The 19,441-nt window shown below is 34.7% G+C and overlaps 3 protein-coding genes across 4 annotated transcripts in view; all 3 read left to right on the forward strand.

Annotated features, from left to right (window-relative positions):
• LOC129943098 (ras association domain-containing protein 8) overlaps positions 1 to 19,441 on the forward strand; it is a 447,741-nt gene that overhangs the window by 180,255 nt on the left and 248,045 nt on the right. The gene's annotated exons all lie outside the window — the stretch shown is intronic.
• On the forward strand, positions 3,981 to 4,694 carry LOC129943111 (keratin, type II cytoskeletal 2 epidermal). The gene is made up of 2 exons (XM_056052346.1): positions 3,981 to 4,141; positions 4,213 to 4,694. The coding sequence occupies exons 1-2, from the start codon at positions 4,130 to 4,132 to the stop codon at positions 4,483 to 4,485; spliced, it is 285 nt and encodes a 94-aa protein (XP_055908321.1). The 5' UTR covers positions 3,981 to 4,129; the 3' UTR covers positions 4,486 to 4,694.
• On the forward strand, positions 13,666 to 14,299 carry LOC129945754 (histidine-rich glycoprotein-like). Its single transcript, XM_056055662.1, has 2 exons — positions 13,666 to 13,747; positions 13,814 to 14,299. Exons 1-2 carry the CDS (start codon positions 13,736 to 13,738, stop codon positions 14,297 to 14,299), a joined length of 498 nt encoding a protein of 165 aa, XP_055911637.1. The 5' UTR covers positions 13,666 to 13,735.

A 19,441-nucleotide genomic window follows, 5' to 3' on the forward strand; every position in this document is an offset into this window, starting at 1 on the left:
AAAAACAAGCTTTACAATATATTCAAAAAATAAATAATGAATAAGTAAATAGATACATTAACAAATAAGTGTAATAATAAATGATTGAATAAATAAATACGAAATAAATAAGGAACAAAAAATTTGTATAAAAGCAAATTAACTAAATAAATAAATAGTAAATTAACAAATTACAAATACTGGACTACAAAATTTTTAATAAATTAACAAATGATATAAGTCAATAAAGTTGGTATAATGAAATAAATTTAAATTATCAAAAGTATTTAAATAAATGAATATGTAAATAACAAGTAAAAAACTAATAAATATTTATGCGTAATGTATATGTATATTTTTTTTTATTTATTAACTAGCCAGGTTTGCTATTGATTCGTTGTCGGAAGAATTGCTTGCTATGTAATATCTCTCATAAAGCCTTGAAAGACTTAACGACATAGGTTCTATATTCCAAATTTGGTGCAGTTCTTACTTCGAAAAACGTCTCGGAAGATTCAATATCAATTTCAAGACTTTGCTTTTAATGATTTGTAACTTACGAACCTGACTTATAGCACATCTGCCCCTTGCAGAAAAACCGTAAAATATCATTGCTTGAAATAAAACTTTGTAAATAAACAACGATTTGCGGTCAAGCCAAGCTCTTGCATTTTGAGCAAAAAAAGTTGGATAGCGCTCACTATTCACAGTTACGTTACTATTCACATCGTCTTTCAAGAAGTACATAAACCGCTCGAAACTGCGACTTTTTCTGGATGCATTGGTTGCTCTTGAAATGCTTTTCTGGCTGTAATTCACTCTAAAATCGACAATTCTGCTTATTTACGTACCCATGAGCCAAAAATGAGCTTCATCGCTGAACACAAGAAGTGGATCTTCGGCCAACTTTCCAAGAGCATACACCGAAAAAAAAAATGTAAAATCCACCTTAAAAGTGATAGTTTTCGCTAACATTTTCCAGCTGATGTTGTGCAATGTTACTTTTGACATGACTGTCATATCACTTTTGATATTGCAAATGTACTTTTAACATTATATACTTGTCAAATGTACATTGACATTTCATACAATTTTTGGATTAAAACTGTAGATATGATATGAATTCAACGTTATCCTGACATGAACAATGTCAACAAATTATTAACTTCCCATAGGAAGTTATTGTAACGGGTTCGATTTGTCAAATTGAAAATTTTGACATTTATCGACGTTTCAAGGTCCCCAGAGTCGAAATAAAAGATTTATAGAAAGATGTCTGTGCGTGCGTGTTTTTTATAAAAAATAAAAACCTAAAAAAAAAATAATAAAAGTTGGTAAAGATTGATTTTCGACTCAACTATCTTTACAAAACTTTTAGATATCGGCTTTAATTTACTTTTATCTTTCAAAAAATTTTGTTGTCAACATTCAGTAAAATTTTGAAAAAAATCGAATTGACCATTCTTTTACAAAAAAATAAAAACCGATAAAAAATTAACAAAAGTCGGTAAAAAATGATTTTCGACTCAAATATCTTTTCAAAAATTTCAGATAATAGCTTTTAACTAATTTTTACTTATAAGAAATATTTTTTTCAACATTAGGACACATTTTGAGAAAAATCGAATTTACAGTTTTTTTTACAAAAAATAAAAACCTAACAAAAATGTATAAAAGTTGGTAAAAATTGATTTTCAACTCAAATATCTTTTCAAAAATTGTAGATATTGGCTTTAAACTACTTTTATCTTACAAAAAATATTGTTGTTAACATTCAGTAAAATTTTGAAAAAAAAAATTTATTTTCGACTCAAATATCTTTTCAAAACTTTGAGATAATAGGTTCTTACTAATTTTTTCTTATAAAAAATATTGTTATCAACATTAGGACAAATTTGGAGAAAAATCGAATTGACAGTTTTGTTACAAAAAATAAAACTCTAAAAAAAAAACAAAACTAAAACTTGGTAAAAATTTACTTTCGACTCAAATAGCTTTTCAAAAATTAAAAATATTGGCTTCAAACTTATTTCATTTCACAGAAAATATTGTTTTCGATATTCAGTAATTTTTATATAAAAATCTAAATCTAAAAAAAAAATCTACAAAAAATAGTAAGCAAATTTGGTAAAAATTGATAGGAGTACATATAGACAAGCTTTTAGGCAAGACAAATCGACAGACGGGATGGTAAGTTATCAGTGTGGGTCTTATCCCAGCTTCTTTTATTAAAATGTGATTATGATGTTGTAACCTGTCATTTTGACATTGTATTTTTGGATTAAAAATATAAAAATGATATGAACTCAATGTTATACAGACATAAACAATGTCAAAAAATGATATTAAAATGTTATTTTGACAGATAATAAAATTCAATAATTTGCAAGCGTTGCTCATTTGTAAGACGATTCATGGTTAAATTATAGACTGAAGATGTTTGACAGTGAAACAGAACACGAAACGTGCGTCAACTGCTTAAACTAGTGTTGCCAAAAAGATAATAAACGGTGATTTCTTAAGAGCTTGAGAACTTTTAAAAAAAAAAAAAACGCATAAAATTTGCAAAATCTCATCGATACTTTATTTAAAACGTTAGATTGGTCCATGACATTTACTTTTTAAAGATAATTTCATTTAAATGTTGACCGCGGCTGCGTCTTAGGTGGTCCATTCGGAAAGTCCAATTTTGGGTAACTTTTTCGAGCATTTCGGCTGGAATAGCCCGAATTTCTTCGGAAATGTTGTCTTCCAAAGCTGGAATAGTTGCTGGCTTATTTGTGTAGACTTAAGACTTGACGTAGCCCCACAAAAAATAGTCTAAAGGCGTCAAATCGCATGATCTTGGTGGCCAACTTACCTGTCCATTCCTTGAGATGAATTGTTCTCCGAAGTTTTCCCTCAAAATGGCCATAGAATCGCGAGCTGTGTGGCATGTAGCGCCATCTTGTTGAAACCACATGTCAACCAAGTCCAGTTCTTCCATTTTTGGCAACAAAAAGTTTGTTAGCATTGAACGATAGCGATCGCCATTCACCGTAACGTTGCGTCCAACAGCATCTTTGAAAAAATACGGTCCAATGATTCCACCAGCGTACAAACCACACCAAACAGTGCATTTTTCGGGATGCATGGGCAGTTCTTGAACGGCTTCTGGTTGCTCTTTACTAAAATTCGGCAATTTTGCTTATTTACGTAGCCATTCAACCAGAAATGAGCCTCGATTATGTAGACCATAAATCGGACGTAAGGCGCGAAACACATTTCGAACCGAACACTGATTTTGGTAATAAAATTCAATGATTTGCAAGCGTTGCTCGTTAGTAAGTCTATTCATGATGAAATGTCAAAGCATACTGAGCATCTTTCTCTTTGACACCATGTCTGAAATCCCGCGTGATCTGTCAAATACTAATACATGAAAATCCTAACCTCAAAAAAATCACCCTTTAGCTAACAAATCACCTTTTAGAATGGTTAAAGTTTAAGTTTAATACTTCCTGAAGCGACTCCCATCTTTATGTAGCGTTTTGCATTTTCACATAAGAAAACATGCATTATGTTTATAGTTTTTAAAAACCAAAGTATGTTGAAATGTCATTGAACTTTTGAATGCGGCCAAGAGAAATTGACCATCTTCTTTCTTTTTCATTCTTCCTCCTCTTTTTCTTCGAAATTCAAAAGTAAACGAAATAATAGAAAACCAGTAATGCGTAACAAATGTTTCTTTTGAGTTCCCTAGTTTGCTTACTTTTATTCAACCACTTAAAACTCGTTAGTTCCTCTGTGATGAACATTGTATATGTAGAATAGAATACTCTTCAATTTATAAGAGGTTTGGAAATAAATTTGTTCATTTATTACTTTTGCAACTTTCCTTCTCCGACTATTTTGTTATGGTTTCATGTTATTTTGTCTTTTTCTTTTTAAATGATTAAGAGGAGGGAAATTCCAAAAATTAACAAAAAATAAAAACAAGAAGAGAAAATGAAAGACCGCACTCATATGGACCAGGTTAACATACAAGGCCCGCACATGACCTTCGATGACTTATTGCAAAAGACCAAGATATAAGGCAAATTTGGACTTTTGTATCCAGTTAACTGATTTACGTGAATCTATAGAGACGCGCAGATTTTATTGATCGATTATGAATTTTATCGTGAGTTTGTTTTTTACCCTTTTTTTTTGAAACAGTGAAAAGTTTATTAATAATTTGTATTTTGTTTTAAGAAATATGCTGTTGTTTTTGTCTTGATGTTAACGGTGGCGGGTTTAGCAGTCGTTAATGGAAAGAACTTACATCATCGTCAAGCAAGGGGACTCTTCTTCAAAAAGGGAAAACTAGGAGGCTTTGGTGGAGGCGTTAAGGGATTTGGTGGAAAATTCGGACATCATCATGAAGAACACCATAGTTATAGCAGTTATGGTGGAGGAGGTTTTGGAGGTGGCGGTTTTGGTGGAATCGGCGGATTTGGTGGAGTTGGAGGACTTTTAGGAAGATGATTCTTTCTTCAGAATGCAATAAGAAATTTAAGTTTTTTTTTTTAAGTGTTAAGAAACAAAAAGCCATTAGGATTTGTGATAGTGCATTCATCATAATACCATATATTGTTTTTGAAATAAAATTAAGTCATTCATAATTCATAGACATCAAAAGTGTAATTTGACCGCCATAATGTATTTCAATTGAATTGTATCACCTTTTCCATTGACGTGTTAACTGCATTTTTATTTAAAATAAAATATAAGTTAATTTTTATAAAAACTTATGTAAAAGTTTTAATTAGAATCCACTTTTTGCATTGTGGGGAATAAAAATTAATTTAAAATTTCACAATTTTCATTTTCGTTTATATGCAAAATTATGGTTATAATGTTCTTAATTGTTATTTAAATTGCAGTTTAATAAGGCGCAAAAAGTTATCAATCTAAGAATGAGAGAAAGCAAAACTCGAAATTAATTTATACCCATTTGGTTTTGTTAAACATTTTGAATAAAGTCTTACAAAATGCAGTATTTTCGTTGTAAGATCTGGACCGCTGACAGTCGCCAAAACCGCTTTTTCGTGCTTTCCTTTTCCATGCATGGACTTTTCAAATAATTTTTCATACGATAAACGGTTTTAGAGATAGAGGGCGAAAAGTGTGCAACAGTTATTAACTTCCCATATGAATTTATTGTAATCAGTCCGATGTGTCAAATTGAACACTTTGACATTTCTCGACGTTTCAAAGTCCCTAGAGGCGAAATGAAAGATTTTTAGAAAGATGTATGTGAAGGCGTGTGTACGTACGTTCGCAGCGTTTTTTTCGTCGTAAATAGCTTAGGAACCAGTAGAGATATCGACTTCAAATAAATTGTGTTATACAGATAATAATGCAGAAAGGGCTCAAGAAAATTGAGTGGGTGTTTTTTTTAACCATTGCAATTTAAAAAACAGGTGAACATTTTATTTAACTCTAAATATCTCACGAATAAATAACTAAAGACTTGAATTAAATTGTATATTACATAATGTAAAAATATAAACAAATAAACAATATAAACAAATATAACAAATTGAAAAATCGAAAAAAAGCATTACTCAAAGTTGGTAAATATTAACTTAAATATCTTTTCAAAACTTTGAGATTATAGCTTCCAACTAATTTTTATTTATAAGAAATAATGTTTTCAACATTCGATAACATTTTGAGAAAAATCAAATTGACAGTTTATAGAAAATAAAAACCTAAAAAAAAAAACAATACTAAAACTTGGTAAAAATTTGCTTTCGACTCAAATAGCTTTCCAAAAACGAAAAATACTGGCTTCAAACTTACTCAATAATTTTTTAATTAGAATCCAACAGTCAATATCTCTCAAATTAATGTCATTCATCCAATTTGTATTTATTTATATAAGAAGCAAAAACTTTTAAGAAATCCAACTAAAATTTGTAAAACTTTGTTTTCGACTAAAAATTTTGTTTACAAAAATAGATTTTGAAATAAAATCTCATTATATGCAAAATATTGCTCCTAAATCTTAATATTGATGACATGTGTCTAAATTTTTATAGTATTATTTTGAACTGTTTTTATGAAACTACGCCATTACGGAAATCTCGCTATAAATCTAAAACTCCACCATGGTTTGACACTCAATTAAAAAACTTAAAAAATAAAAGAAATAAGGCATGCCTAAAATTTAGTAAAACTAGAGCAGAAAAAGACTTCAGGATTTACTCCGAACTTAAAAATATTTTCATTGACTACTCCAATATTCTTTACTCTGACTATATTATAAAAATGGAAAATAAATTGAAACAGACCCCAAAAAACTTCTGGGATTTCGTGAAAAGTAAAAGAAAAACTGACGGTTACCCAAACTCTATGTATCTATTTCAAATATGTTTGCTAGTTTCTTCAAAGATGGTTTCGACGTGCCTCCTTCTTTTCAAATGCCGGATTCGTACTTTCCAGCCCAAAATTATCCACACCTTAACTCACTCGACTTGACAATATGTGAGGATTCAATTGTTCGTTGTGTCTCAGAACTTGATGACTGTTTTCACCCTGGCCCTGATGGAGTACCATCATGTGTTTTAAAAAAATGTGTGTCTCATTTATCGTACCCTCTGTTTGTTTTGTTCAATGAATCTCTTAGAAGCTCAATTTTCCCACTATTATGGAAAAGTGCATTTATAACTCCGATTCATAAAAAAGGGTCTAAAAATGAAATAACGAACTACCGGCCGATTGCCAAACTTTCCGTTATTCCCAAACTATTTGAGTCCATTATCTGTAAGATGTTATCCTTTAATTGTAATTCAATTGTATGTGAAAATCAACAAGGTTTCGTCCAGAATAAATCAACAATTACAAACCTACTTCACTCCACTTCTTTCTGCCTTGACTCCTTCGAAGATCGTAAGCAAGTAGATTGCGTATTCACAGATTTCAGTAAAGCCTTTGACAAATTGTGTCACAAGACTTTAGTCCATAAACTTAAGGCCTTAGGGTTCAACGATAAATTCTTGACGTGGATCTCGTCTTATCTTAAGAACAGAAGTTATAGCGTTATATTCAGAAATGAATTCCAATTTTACGTCAACTCTAGTGTTCCACAGGGTAGCCATTTAGGTCCTTTATTATTTATCCGATCTTTAGCAGAACTAACTATGGTATGAATAGCCCTTTAAATCAATTGATTTCAGTCTTCAATACATTTTATAATTTAATTTCATCTGTTAATGACAATGTTAAAAGTAAACAATTTAAACAAAGCTTTTTTAATATGTTATAGTATTTATTTATTTCTATGTTAATTAAAATTTGAAATTAAAAATTATATAAATAGCTATAAGTTTATATTAACGTTAGATAATTAATGGGTTAAATAAATAAATATTGTTGGTAATTTCGAAATTTTTAAGAATAATTCAACTGACAACTTTTTTAACACAACAAGACGATGGAAAGTTATCAGTGTCGGTCCAATCTTTTTCGTCGCCTTTTTTTAAATTAATTTGTTGGTACAATAAAGCTTATGAAAAAATGTGTTTTTTATTAACGTGTGCAAACATTTAATTAGTTGTCGAATCTTCCAACGATACGAAAAATATTCCAAGAGTATATAAACCATATCTTTTTTCCAAAGAAAGAATGGGTAGGTAAGCACATGAACCCCGGGAATGATGGGAAAGGGTGGTTCAAAACGAGTTCCCAAATACTTATGTACATTTCAATACCTTTTTTTTACAATTCCAGCGTGAATAATTCAATACAGTTACGAAAAATCGTTTTAACTAATTCATCTGGATATTCAGTGTTATCATTTTTATCATTTGAGCCCTCATGGCTTTAGTGGGGTGTGCGATGTGGTTAATAATTTCCCTTAGGAAGTTATTGTAATAGGTCATATTTGTCGAATTTAAAATTTTGAATTTTCTCGACGTTTCAACGTCTATAGAATCTGAATGTTACTTAGAATACATTTTTTTACATGTGGTAAAATTTTGAAAAAATCAAAGTAACAATTCAAGATATTGGCGCAAAATGTTAAAGCACTTCTTTATTTAATAAGCCTTGTTTAAATTGTTTTTAATTTTAAACAAATTAAACAACTCTTTTATCTGAATTTTTAACATGACATACCACTTTTGTATGGTATTTTTAATGGGCATTGTAGTAAAGCATTCCACTACAAGTCGAGAGGTCCCGGTTAAAATCGGGAGGTCTGCTTTGAATTTTTTTCTAGACTTTTTTCCTCGTTAGTTTTGCTAACTATTTTTTTTTGTATCAAATTCACATTTGCAACGCTATGTAGCACATTTATTTTTTTTTCTGTTGGAACAATTTAGAAGAGCCCAAAAACAATTAGAAACCCGACTTGGATTTTTGAATCCATACAGCAAGACTGGGTTGATTAAGGTTTTGTACAGTGTCTCTTTGGTACTTCGCGATAAGGCCTTATTCATTATTCCTCAACATCTTGTTTAGGCCAAAGAAACACCGATTAGCAAATGTAATTCTACGTTTGATCAGAATTAACAGCAGGGCCCAGATAAACGAATTCGTTTATCATTTCGAAATCATACCTGTCAATTGTCACGTTTTGACCAAATCTACGGTGTGAATCGACTCTATTTGACGACAGTAAATACGTCGTTTTGTCCTCGTTAATGTCAAGATCAATTTTCTTTGCCTCAGACTCGATATCTGAGAAGGCATCCGTCACTGCCCGTTCGATTCTTCTCATAATGTCGATGTCATCTGCATATCCAAGACATCGTGTGGATTTTTGTGCCACTTGTATTGGCGCTGGTGTTGCGCACCACTCTTTTAAGAACACAATATTGAAGCAGAAACATGACAGCGCATCGCCTTGTCGAAGTCCTCTGGTGGTTTTGAAGGTTTCGATCTAGTCTCTTCCAATTTTGACGCAGCAACGAGCATTTTCCAACGTCGTCATCCCGATAAGTCGTATCAGTTTGGTAGTAATACTAAAACTCAACATGATGGTGTGTTTCGATTTTATGCTCTTGGATCTTTTCCAGGATTTTGCGTAGAGTGAAAAGTTGTTCGTTGATAGATTTTTCAGGCCTGAAGCCACACTAGTAGGGGCCAATTAGTTCGTCAGTAAATGGCGTCACGCGTTCACATAATACGCTTGACATTTTCTTGAATGCGATGTTTAAATGGCTAATGCCTTTGTAGTTGGGGCAGAGAAAGCGGACACCTGTAGACCGTCATCACCGGCCGATTTGTTCGCCTTCAGCCTTGTGATTGCTAGTGTGATCTCACTCTGGTCAAATGGGTGAACCTCTAGATCGTCAACCAAATGGATTTGACGTTTCTGTTTGCTGGCGGAATCGTTGACTTCATCACCATTAAGCAGCTGGCTGAAATAATCTCTCCAGTATTTTAGCATTGATGGCTGAATCACATACACGCTTCAGCTTCGGCTTCGTCTGCGTTACGTTGGGCATGCTTTGAGGTTGCTTTGAATAACATTTCTATTATGACATTTCTAAAATGACACTTCTGTCATTAGCAGTTGTTATTTTTTCTCAAAAGTTTTTTTTAGTTTGTCGTGCAGTAAAAATATGAATTTTGAAATCGAAAAAATTAAAATTATCGCGGAAGCAGCTTACACAGCTTATCGTGGGTATGTTGAGCTCGTAGAGCAAGAAGAAGAGCAGACTGAGAGATGTTGGTTGGTCCGGGAGCTCAATCTGCGGAGAGATGAGGAAGGGTTCTATGCTCTGAACTTTAACCAAATGAAGGACAAAGACCCAGAGCACTTCTTTAAAATAACAAGGATGTCTCCTAATGCATTTGAGATACTCCACGCTCTTATTGAACCACATCTGGAGAAGACTAGTTGGAAAAAACCTATTGAACCAAGTGCACGACTTTTCTTAACTTTGTTGTAAGTTATTCAAGTGAAAATGTTTATTTCTTTGCTTACAACATTATTTGTCACAAGGAGTACCAAAGCAAGTGCTCGCGTGGATGTTTCGTATGGGATATTCAACAGTTGCAAACATCATTTGCGAAACAGCCGATATTCTTTGGACCTGCCTTAAGTCCTTCTATTTATCACCACCAACAGAAAGTGATTGGAAGCGCATTTCTCATGACTTCCAAAATTTGTGGAATTTAACCAATTGTGTTGGAGCTATTGATGGCAAATATTCATCAATATTCAGTACCCACCAGGAGCTGCTTCGGAGTGCTACAATTATAAGGGACACCATTCGATAGTTCTTCTGGCCACTTGCGACGCCAATTATACTTTTGTCGCAGTTGACATAGGTGCGTACGGAAGTCAAAGTGATGGTGGAGTATTTGCAGACTCATCTTTTGGTAGAAGGGTTTTAACTGGTCGAATAAACTTCCCTCCTCCCAGTCGACTTCCGAATTCCAATTATACCTGCAACCATTACATAGTAGGTGATTCAGCTTTTCCCTTGAAACCATATTTGATGCGGCCATACCCTGGAAAACTACTCACTATTGAAAAACATAATTTTAATAAAAGGCTTTCTCGAGCTCGGAGAGTTATTGAGAATGCCTTTGGAATACTAGTCGCGAAGTGGAGAATTTTAAGTACAACACTTAATATGTTGCCTACAAATGCAGACAAAATCGTAAAGGCCAGTGTAGTGCTGCATAATTTTGTCAAGCTAAACGATTCAGCATACATAACTATAGACTTTGTCGAACGCTACAATGAAAACGATGTCCTCATCGAAGGTCTCTGGCGAAGGGAAGTAGGACCACTTACGAAATGCAGGTCGATTGGATCGCACAACTCTTCTCAACTTGCGTTTGCGATGCGAGATAAATTAATGGAGTATCTAAATAACAACCAAATTTAAAAACAATTTCTTCAAATAAAAAAAAAGATCTTTGAATGCTTAACATTTTATTCAGTCTTTTTATTATTATTATTAGGAATTATGGTACATACAAATAACAAAAATGATAATTTAATTACAACAATTTAACAATTCAAACAACAAAAAAAAAACAAAGTTATCACATAAACAGTAAATAATAACATAAATAAAAAAAAATAACATAATAAAAACAAAAAAACTTCATTCCAACTGCTTTAGCAATTCCTCGTTGATATCCGCTAATATTTTGGAGTGCAGACGCATACGCACTGCTTCACTCAGCGGTTTCATGCGCTTTGCCATGTTAAGCATGAACTCCTCGTCCAGATCGTGCGCAGGAGCCGTAGCTGAGCTCAAATGGGCTGAGACAATCGCATTCAACCCTCCAAGAAAGGATTTAAAATCCTCTTCGGCCCTTCTCTTTGAGCATCTCGCTCTCTTTGGAGTGATGTCGTTGAAGTCGTCATCGTCATTTCCAAAACTAAAATCATCCGCGCTAATTGGCGACGGCAACTCTGCAGCGAACTCAACTGAAGCAGTTTGCTGGTAGTTCCCAACAACACATAAAAACATTATCTAACACTATAAAATAACAAATATTGTGTTTTTATACCTTCGTGGTGTTAGCGATGGGATCAGGAACTTCAGCAACTCAAAAAACTCCCAGCTATCTCCCAGCTATCTCCCAGCTATCTCCCACTGCAGCTCCAATCCCGAAGGCTCTTCCACCGCTGCTTGCACTCGCCAACTGTAGAAATAAACGAAGGTTATTATTTAAACTTTTTATTACTTTAAGCAATTACCTGGTCTGTTTAAAATTTGGCCAATCTCTTCCGATGCAGCATTTCTTTTTAAAACATTTCTATATGTTTTAGACCTGGTGTTATAAAGGAATTCCCGTTCCCTCACCAAGTCAATGAGTAGTTCTTCAAAACTCATTTTTTGTTCTGAAATAATTAAACATTTTCAAGAAAAATTGTATATATTATATTCTATTTATATTTCATTAACTTACCTTTTTTATTTTTTCTAATTGCAAAATGGGAATTCCTCCAAAAGCAAATATTTTATTTGTTTACAATTTTGTATGGCAGTTGAGCTGTCAGACGAAGCAAATGTTCAGAAAATTGAACTAGAGCTTCCGTTTGGAGTCACATTACGTTACATTACATTCTTTTCCTTACGATTGTCAAACAAAACGTGAAGTCGAAGCTACATTGTGATAGCATACATTGAATTCCTATGGCTGAACTCGTAAACGTCAGGCGAAGCCGAAGCTGAAGCGTGTATGTGATTCAGCCATGACTGCGTCTCGACCACGGTATTCCCCTCCTTATCTTTCCAGGCTCCAGAGCGGCTCTCTCTTCTTCTCTCGTAGAGCTGGCGGGAAGATCGTGTGGTTCCTTGCTGTATGCCTATGTTTTGGCCTTGTTTGCCTGATCACATTCGAAGTCAAACATAGCACCTCTTCTGCAGCATTCCTGATGCAACGCTGCAAGTGGGATTTTTGGAAATTAGGATTTGTAATATTTATTTTAGTACCCGTATCATGATGGTTAGTGCGATGGACTGTCATACCAGAGGTCTTGGGTTCGATCCCTGCCTGTGCCATCTAAAGTATTTTCACGGGTACTGCCTCTCACGAGGAATTGACAAATTCTCCAAGAGTAATTCATGTCATAAAAAAGTGCTTTCTCAAATTAACCGTTCAGATTCAGCCTAAAATTGTAGGTCCCCTCCATTCCTGACAACAGTAGGCACAGACTGTTGCGCTACCCAATTTATTTTATTAATATTTATTTTTAAGGATCGAATATTTTAGAACGTTTAGGTTTTTGGTGAAATTTTTGAAAAGAAAAATCTAAGGCAATATCTTTTGGAATACACATTTCACAACCTTAAGGTTTTGGAACAATAATAGGAACGCATTTTAGAATGTTAAACATTTTTTTTCGAATTTTGATCTAAAAGCTTGCAACAATATTCAGAACTACTACAACAATAATAAAATCGATAAAAACTGTACTATTGCATTCACAGCCTTATGCTCAAATTTCTGAAATTAAGCTTTACTTTTGCTTATTCTATAACGTCTCGCTTATTTCAAACAACGTGCCGCGTAGCAAGATCGTCATTGAAGAACACACTGCACTCCCAAGGGTTGAATGTTTGGTGCGGTTTATGACATGACGATGACAGTATATAAGAGGAATTAATTTAATATCGGGATAAGGAATATAACATGAAATCAAGTATTTACTATTAAACAGACCATAAAGCCGATCTTATATGCAACAATATATTTCGACGAACTTAAAAGAATACTCTTGCGTGATAATTATTATATGTTAATATTTTAAATACAAATCACAAGGTTGTGTCATATTAAGAAATACAATTCTACAAAATATTTCCGACATAAAACACTCCAAAGTGAAGCGGCTATCATCAACATATTTTTCGTCAAATCAAATAAAGTCATGTCATTATAATTAAGGTGATATTTCAGACATTTCTTAGGAAATCTTCTCATAATGTTTTGAAAATAAACGAACTATAAATGACTTCCCACCTTTTGTCCAGATGCAGCCAAGCATCATACCATCATGGTCAACGAAATGTTGTTGAACTCTTTTGGCAAGTATAGAAATTTTATTTTTCAACATAATATTTACATTTTAGTTAAGTACATAATTTTTTATGAAACACAAAACAAAAAAATGTGACAATTAAATGGATGAATAATTGTAACAAATTGTAACCCTCCATCAATATGCATAAATAGATAAAAAGGGTTACATTTAAATCTGTCACAAGTATCGACTCGATTGAGTCGTATTTAAAGTTCAGCTCGAGAATACAACATGAAGCTTTGGGTAAAATTAATAGTTTAAAATTTGAACTGAAGAAAACGAATTTGACTCTTTGTTTAATATCTTAAGATGAAGATCATACTTATAGTTGCCCTGATATCACTCACATGGTTGTTGGATCCTCAAATGGAAGTTAGAGCCGAAAGACGTACTTTTGATTTTTTCAAAAAACATCATCATCATCACAAACACCGAAAAGAAGACCATAATCATGGATATTATTTAGACGATTCAACTGACTTTGAAGGTTATAATCATGGCTCACTAGCTGATGGACATCATCATTCTGGAGGACACTATCCCATCGTCCATATTCATACACATGGTGGAAGTTTTAATGGTTATGGCATTGTTGGAACTGGTCTTCATGGTGGAAGTGTAATTCATGATGGAGGACACTTTGGTGGAGCTCATTTTGGTAGTGGAGTTTTCTTAAATGATGGACTATATAATAACAACTTGCACGTTCTACAAGATGAAGGAATTCATCATTATGGTGACCAGTATGGTGAACTTCATGGGCATATAGGTAACCATGGTAACCATTATTTGTGATATTTTTGCTTTTTTGTTGTTTATTTTTGTTTGCTTATTCATAAACTTCTAAGAAAAAAATATTAAAATTAAATAAATATTTTAAGTAATTTTTGTATGTTATAATTGTTGATATTGGTATTAAAACCTAAATGTTTTATTAAAAAGTGCACCTATAAGACCAAACCAATTGAAAGCCTTTTTACCAAATTTTAGTACCGTTTTTTCGGTTTTTATTTTTTTTTGTAAAAAATCTGCCAATTAGATTTTTCTAAAAAAATTTCCGAATATTGAAAACAATATTTCTTATACATTAAAATTAGGTGAAAGCCAAAATCTCAAGTTTTTTAAAAGATATTTGAGTGGAAATTCAATTTGTACGAAATTTTGTAATGTTTTCTTAGGGTTTTTTTTTTTAACGGTCAATTTGAATTTTTCATTGCACAGAATTGTTTTGTAGATAAGATCATTTGTATTCGTAAAATTTTCGAGTTTACACATTTTTTTGTTCAGTTTTTTTGATTTATAAAAAAACCGTCAATTGGAATTTTTTCTAAAAATATGTTTGTTTGGTATCATGTTACAATATAAAATAGGAAATGTAATTTAAGTCTCTAGCATTATTGGTTCGTTATACCTATTATATTTAGGGTTAACCAAAATGTTCGCATTTTTTTAAAACTGCTATGGTAAAAAAACCGGCCACGCAGTTTTTGTTGAGAGTCCTTTTTGCATTTTTCTGCATTATTATCTGTATAACAAAATGTCTTCTGGTTCTTGAGCTATGGACGACGAAAAAAACGTAGCGAAAGACGGAACGTAAGTAATCACACACGCACAGATATCTTTCTAAAAATCTTTTATTTCGACTCTAGGGACCTTGAAATGTCGAGAAATGTAAAAATTTTCAATTTGACAAATCGGACCTATTACAATATTTTCCTATGGGAAGTTGAAAATCTTTACAATGGACGTGTCACTGAAACCAACTCTCGATAAGAAGAGGGCCAAAAGTTTGTATGACCAAAATTTTATAAAAAAGAAAAATTACAGCATTTAGGTTAGGTTAGGTTAGAGTGGCTGTCTAGATATCATTGACACACGTAGACCTCAAGGGTCCATTGTGATACCACTAATGAGGTTACTCATGGGAGTAATGAATTTAAACAAACCATTTTGTGCTTTTAATAAAGTTAGAGAGACGTTTTGTGTCAATATTTGCCAGTTCACTGGTATTATCGAAGAAGGGATTACCGAGAAAGTAATTCCTTCTAATGGAGAGTGCTGGACATGTACATAGAAGGTGTTGGACTGTTTCCTCTTCCTCCTCGTCCATGCAGCTTCTACAGAAGTCATTTGTGTAGACCCCTAGCCTCAGAGCATGTCTACCTATGAGGCAGTGTCCCGTTATTACTCCAATTGTAGAGCTTATACTTTGTCTGCTTAGTGATATCAAGCCTTTTGACCGTTTTAAGTCAATACTTGGCCATATTTGCTTGGTTGCCAGGCAGGTGGTACTTCGTGACCATCTAGTGTTTGTTGTTTCTAAAGCATATTGCTTGAGAAGATATTTGCATGTAGCAAGTGGTGTTCCTATGTTATGTTTTTGTCTAACATAAGGCAGAAGTGTTCCGTTTTTGGCGAGCTCATCGGCTTTGCAATTTCCCGGAATGTCTCTGTGGCCCGGCACCCAAATGAGGTGAATGTTAAACTGTTCCGTCATCTCCTTCAGAGATGATTGACAATCGTGGACTGTTCGAGAGTTTGTGGAGACAGACGCGAGAGATTTAAGAGCGGCTTGGCTGTCCGAGAAGATACGTATATCCTTACAAGATATAACGTTTTCTTTGAGCCAGGATAGTGCTTCTTTTATCGCCATTACTTCTGCCTGGAACACACTACATTGATTGGGAAGTCTATAGGATAGACTGAGATTCAGTTGTTCTGAAAAGATACCACTTCCAACTCCGTGATCGGTCTTTGAACCGTCAGTGTAGAAGTGTACCGCATCGTCTTCCAGGGGTCCCTCTTCTTCCCAGGAGGATCTTGAAGGGATGGACACATGGAATCTTTTACCAAATACCATTTTTGGGGTGGTATAGTCTAAGCGATCTGGGATAGATCTGAAATTATCTAGAATGGTTGTATGTCCAGTATTGTTACTGGTCCATTGAGAGGTGGCTCTAAGCCTTACACATGAGTTGGCAGCCACCTTTTTAGAGAAGATGTCAAGTGGTGTTAGGTTTAAAAGCACTTCCAGTGCTGCGGTTGGTGTTGTGCGAAGTGCTCCTGTGATGCACATACCTGCTGACCGCTGGACTTTAATGAGTTTATTTAGATTTACCATCTTATCCAATGCGGTCCACCATACGACGGCTCCATAAATGAGTATCGGCCTGATTACCGAAGTGTATAGCCAGTGGGTTATTTTTGGGGAGAAGCCCCATTTTGATCCTATGGCCTTTTTACAAGTAAAAAGCGCTACAGTAGCCTTTTTGACTCTTTCATCAATATTTGCCTTCCAATTTAGTTTTTTGTCTAAAATGAGGCCCAAATATTTAGCTTGGTCGGAAAAGCTTAATGGTATTCCTTTAATCTTTGGTGGGCTAATCTGAGGAATTTTATATCTTCTCGAGAAGAGTATTAATTCTGTTTTGTGTGGGTTGACGTCCAATCCACATTGATTAGCCCATTTAGTTAGCCTGTTTAGGGCATTTTGTAGGAGTTCCGAGAGAACTTGGGGGTGCTTCCCAGATACGGATATCGCAACGTCATCAGCGTAGGCAATCACCTTGAAACCTTCTGTTTCCAATGTTGTAAGTAAGTCGTTTACTACCATGTTCCATAAAAGAGGCGAAAGGACTCCACCTTGGGGAGTGCCCCGATTCACCGATCTGGTGGTAGTAAAACTTCTCATGTTAGAAATTATTGTCCTGCTTTTGAGCATGAGACTTATAAGATCTATGAGTGACTTCTCTAATTTCAGCTTATCCATTGCTGTTGTGATCGCCTGGTAACTGACGTTGTTGAAAGCTCCTTCAATATCTAGGAACGCTACCAGGTTATATTCTTTGTATTCGAGGGAATGTTCAATAGTACGTACCAGTGAGTGAAGTGCTGATTCTACTGATTTTCCCTTAGAGTAAGCATGTTGAGCTGTGGAAATGAGACATGGTTTTAAATTATGTCTGATATAAATATCAATCAATCTTTCCAAGGTTTTAAGAAGGAAGGATGATAGGCTGATTGGTCGTAGATCTTTAGGGTTAACGTGTGAGGGTTTCCCTGCTTTGGGAATGAAGACTACTTTTGCCATTCTCCAGGCTTTGGGAATATATCTCAACCTTACACAGCTTGTCAGAATGATTTCCAATGGTGGAATAATCATGTCTGAGCATTTTTGTAGTTCGGCCGGAATGATTCCATCTGGTCCTGGAGATTTATATGGATCAAAGCTGTCTATGGCCCATTGCAGTTTTTCCCGCGTTATTAGATCAACTAAATCGCTTGTAGAAGCTTGAGACTCTGATGTTAAGTCGTTGAGTATGTTAGAACTACCTGGAAAGTGGGTGTCTAATAACAGGTTAAGAGATTCTTCATCTGTGATAGTCCATGTGCCTGTTTCTGTCTTTAAAGCACTAGGTATTGTTGGACTTTTTGAGAGAATTTTCCTGAGTCTTGAGGCTTCTGAAGTATTTTCTATTTTACCACAAAAATTTCTCCAAGAAGACCTCTTACTCTTTCTTAATTCTTTTTTATATTGCTTTAGAGCTTGTTTGTATAAGTCCCAGTCAGAAGGAGATCTAGTGTACTTAGATCTATTGAAGAGTTTACGACAGCTCTTTCTGAATGGTTCTAATTCTTTATGCCACCAATGAGGTTTCTTTTTACCCTTTAAGATGGTTACAGGGCATGAAGATCTCATTGATTCATTTAAGGCTTCGGTGAGATGATTTACAGAAAGGTCTAGTTCATCTTTACTGGAGGAGCTTTTAAGAAGGTTATGATTAAGCAGTTGTGCTAGTACCTCCCTATAACGCTCCCAGTTGGTATTCCGGTGATTTCGAAATCCCGTAGATGTATTTGCTACATCTTTGAGCTCAAACTGAATGTATTTGTGGTCAGAGAAGGAATTCTCTTTTGAGACATGCCAGTTTGAAATCATATTGTGGATCGAGTCAGAGGTAAGTGTAATATCAAGTACCTCTTTCCTATTCTTGGTTACAAATGTGGGTTCATTACCAATATTACTTATGAGTAGGTTAGTGCTTAGTAAATAATCAAATAAGTACTCACCTCTCTCATTTATATCAGAGCTACCCCATACCGTGTGATGGGCGTTAGCGTCTGAACCAATTAGGAGACCAACTTTTTTCGATTGCGCGTCCGCAATTGCCTTCCTCAAGGTGTTTCCTGGAATTGGGCTGTCGTGGCCAAGGTAGGAGGATATGAGCCAGTAGGTGGCTTTATCTGTTGTTAGGACAGCGGTGGTGGTGTCCTTGTCGCTGTAATTGGGGAGTAAAAATATGTTTAAGTCATTTTTTACTAACATGCATGACCTTGGTTCACCTTTCTCCGATGCATATAATATTTTATAGCCAGGAGTCCTGAGACCTCTGATGATGGAGTTTGAGACCCACGGCTCCTGTATTAAGACGATGTCTTCCTTGTTCTTATGCAGTCGGAGTATCAGGTTGTTTGTGGCCATGATGGCGTGATGGAGATTAATCTGTACTAATCGCAGCATTGCTACTATTAGTCAGATCAACCTCCACCACTGTTTTGTCGGCGTTTTCCTCGTCTGAGGAGGACCTAAGCAGGTCTTCCTCACTCTGGGTGATGCCTAAGGTGGCGTCTTCAGTCTCCATGTCGGAGTTACTGTCGACTTTAGTTTTAGCCTCCACGTCGGATGGCTTATTTGGGGCAGTGGATGTCGATGGTTCCACTTTTGGTGTTGCATCGACCTCCATTTTCGTTGCCAATGAATCGCTTCCCTCCGCTGAAGAGGCTTCTGTGGGGGGCGTGTTTAGCGTATCTTCATCTTTTTTATAAATACGCATCATGATTTCATCGAAACCATACCTAATCACACCTTTGGTCGCGGCCAGTGGAGCCAGTGATTCCCTATTGATCAGCACGAGAGCCGATCTATAGTGACCCACT

The sequence above is a fragment of the Eupeodes corollae genome, chromosome 1 (genome assembly GCF_945859685.1).
Source record: "Eupeodes corollae chromosome 1, idEupCoro1.1, whole genome shotgun sequence".
Classification (NCBI taxonomy): Eukaryota; Metazoa; Arthropoda; class Insecta; order Diptera; family Syrphidae; genus Eupeodes; species Eupeodes corollae.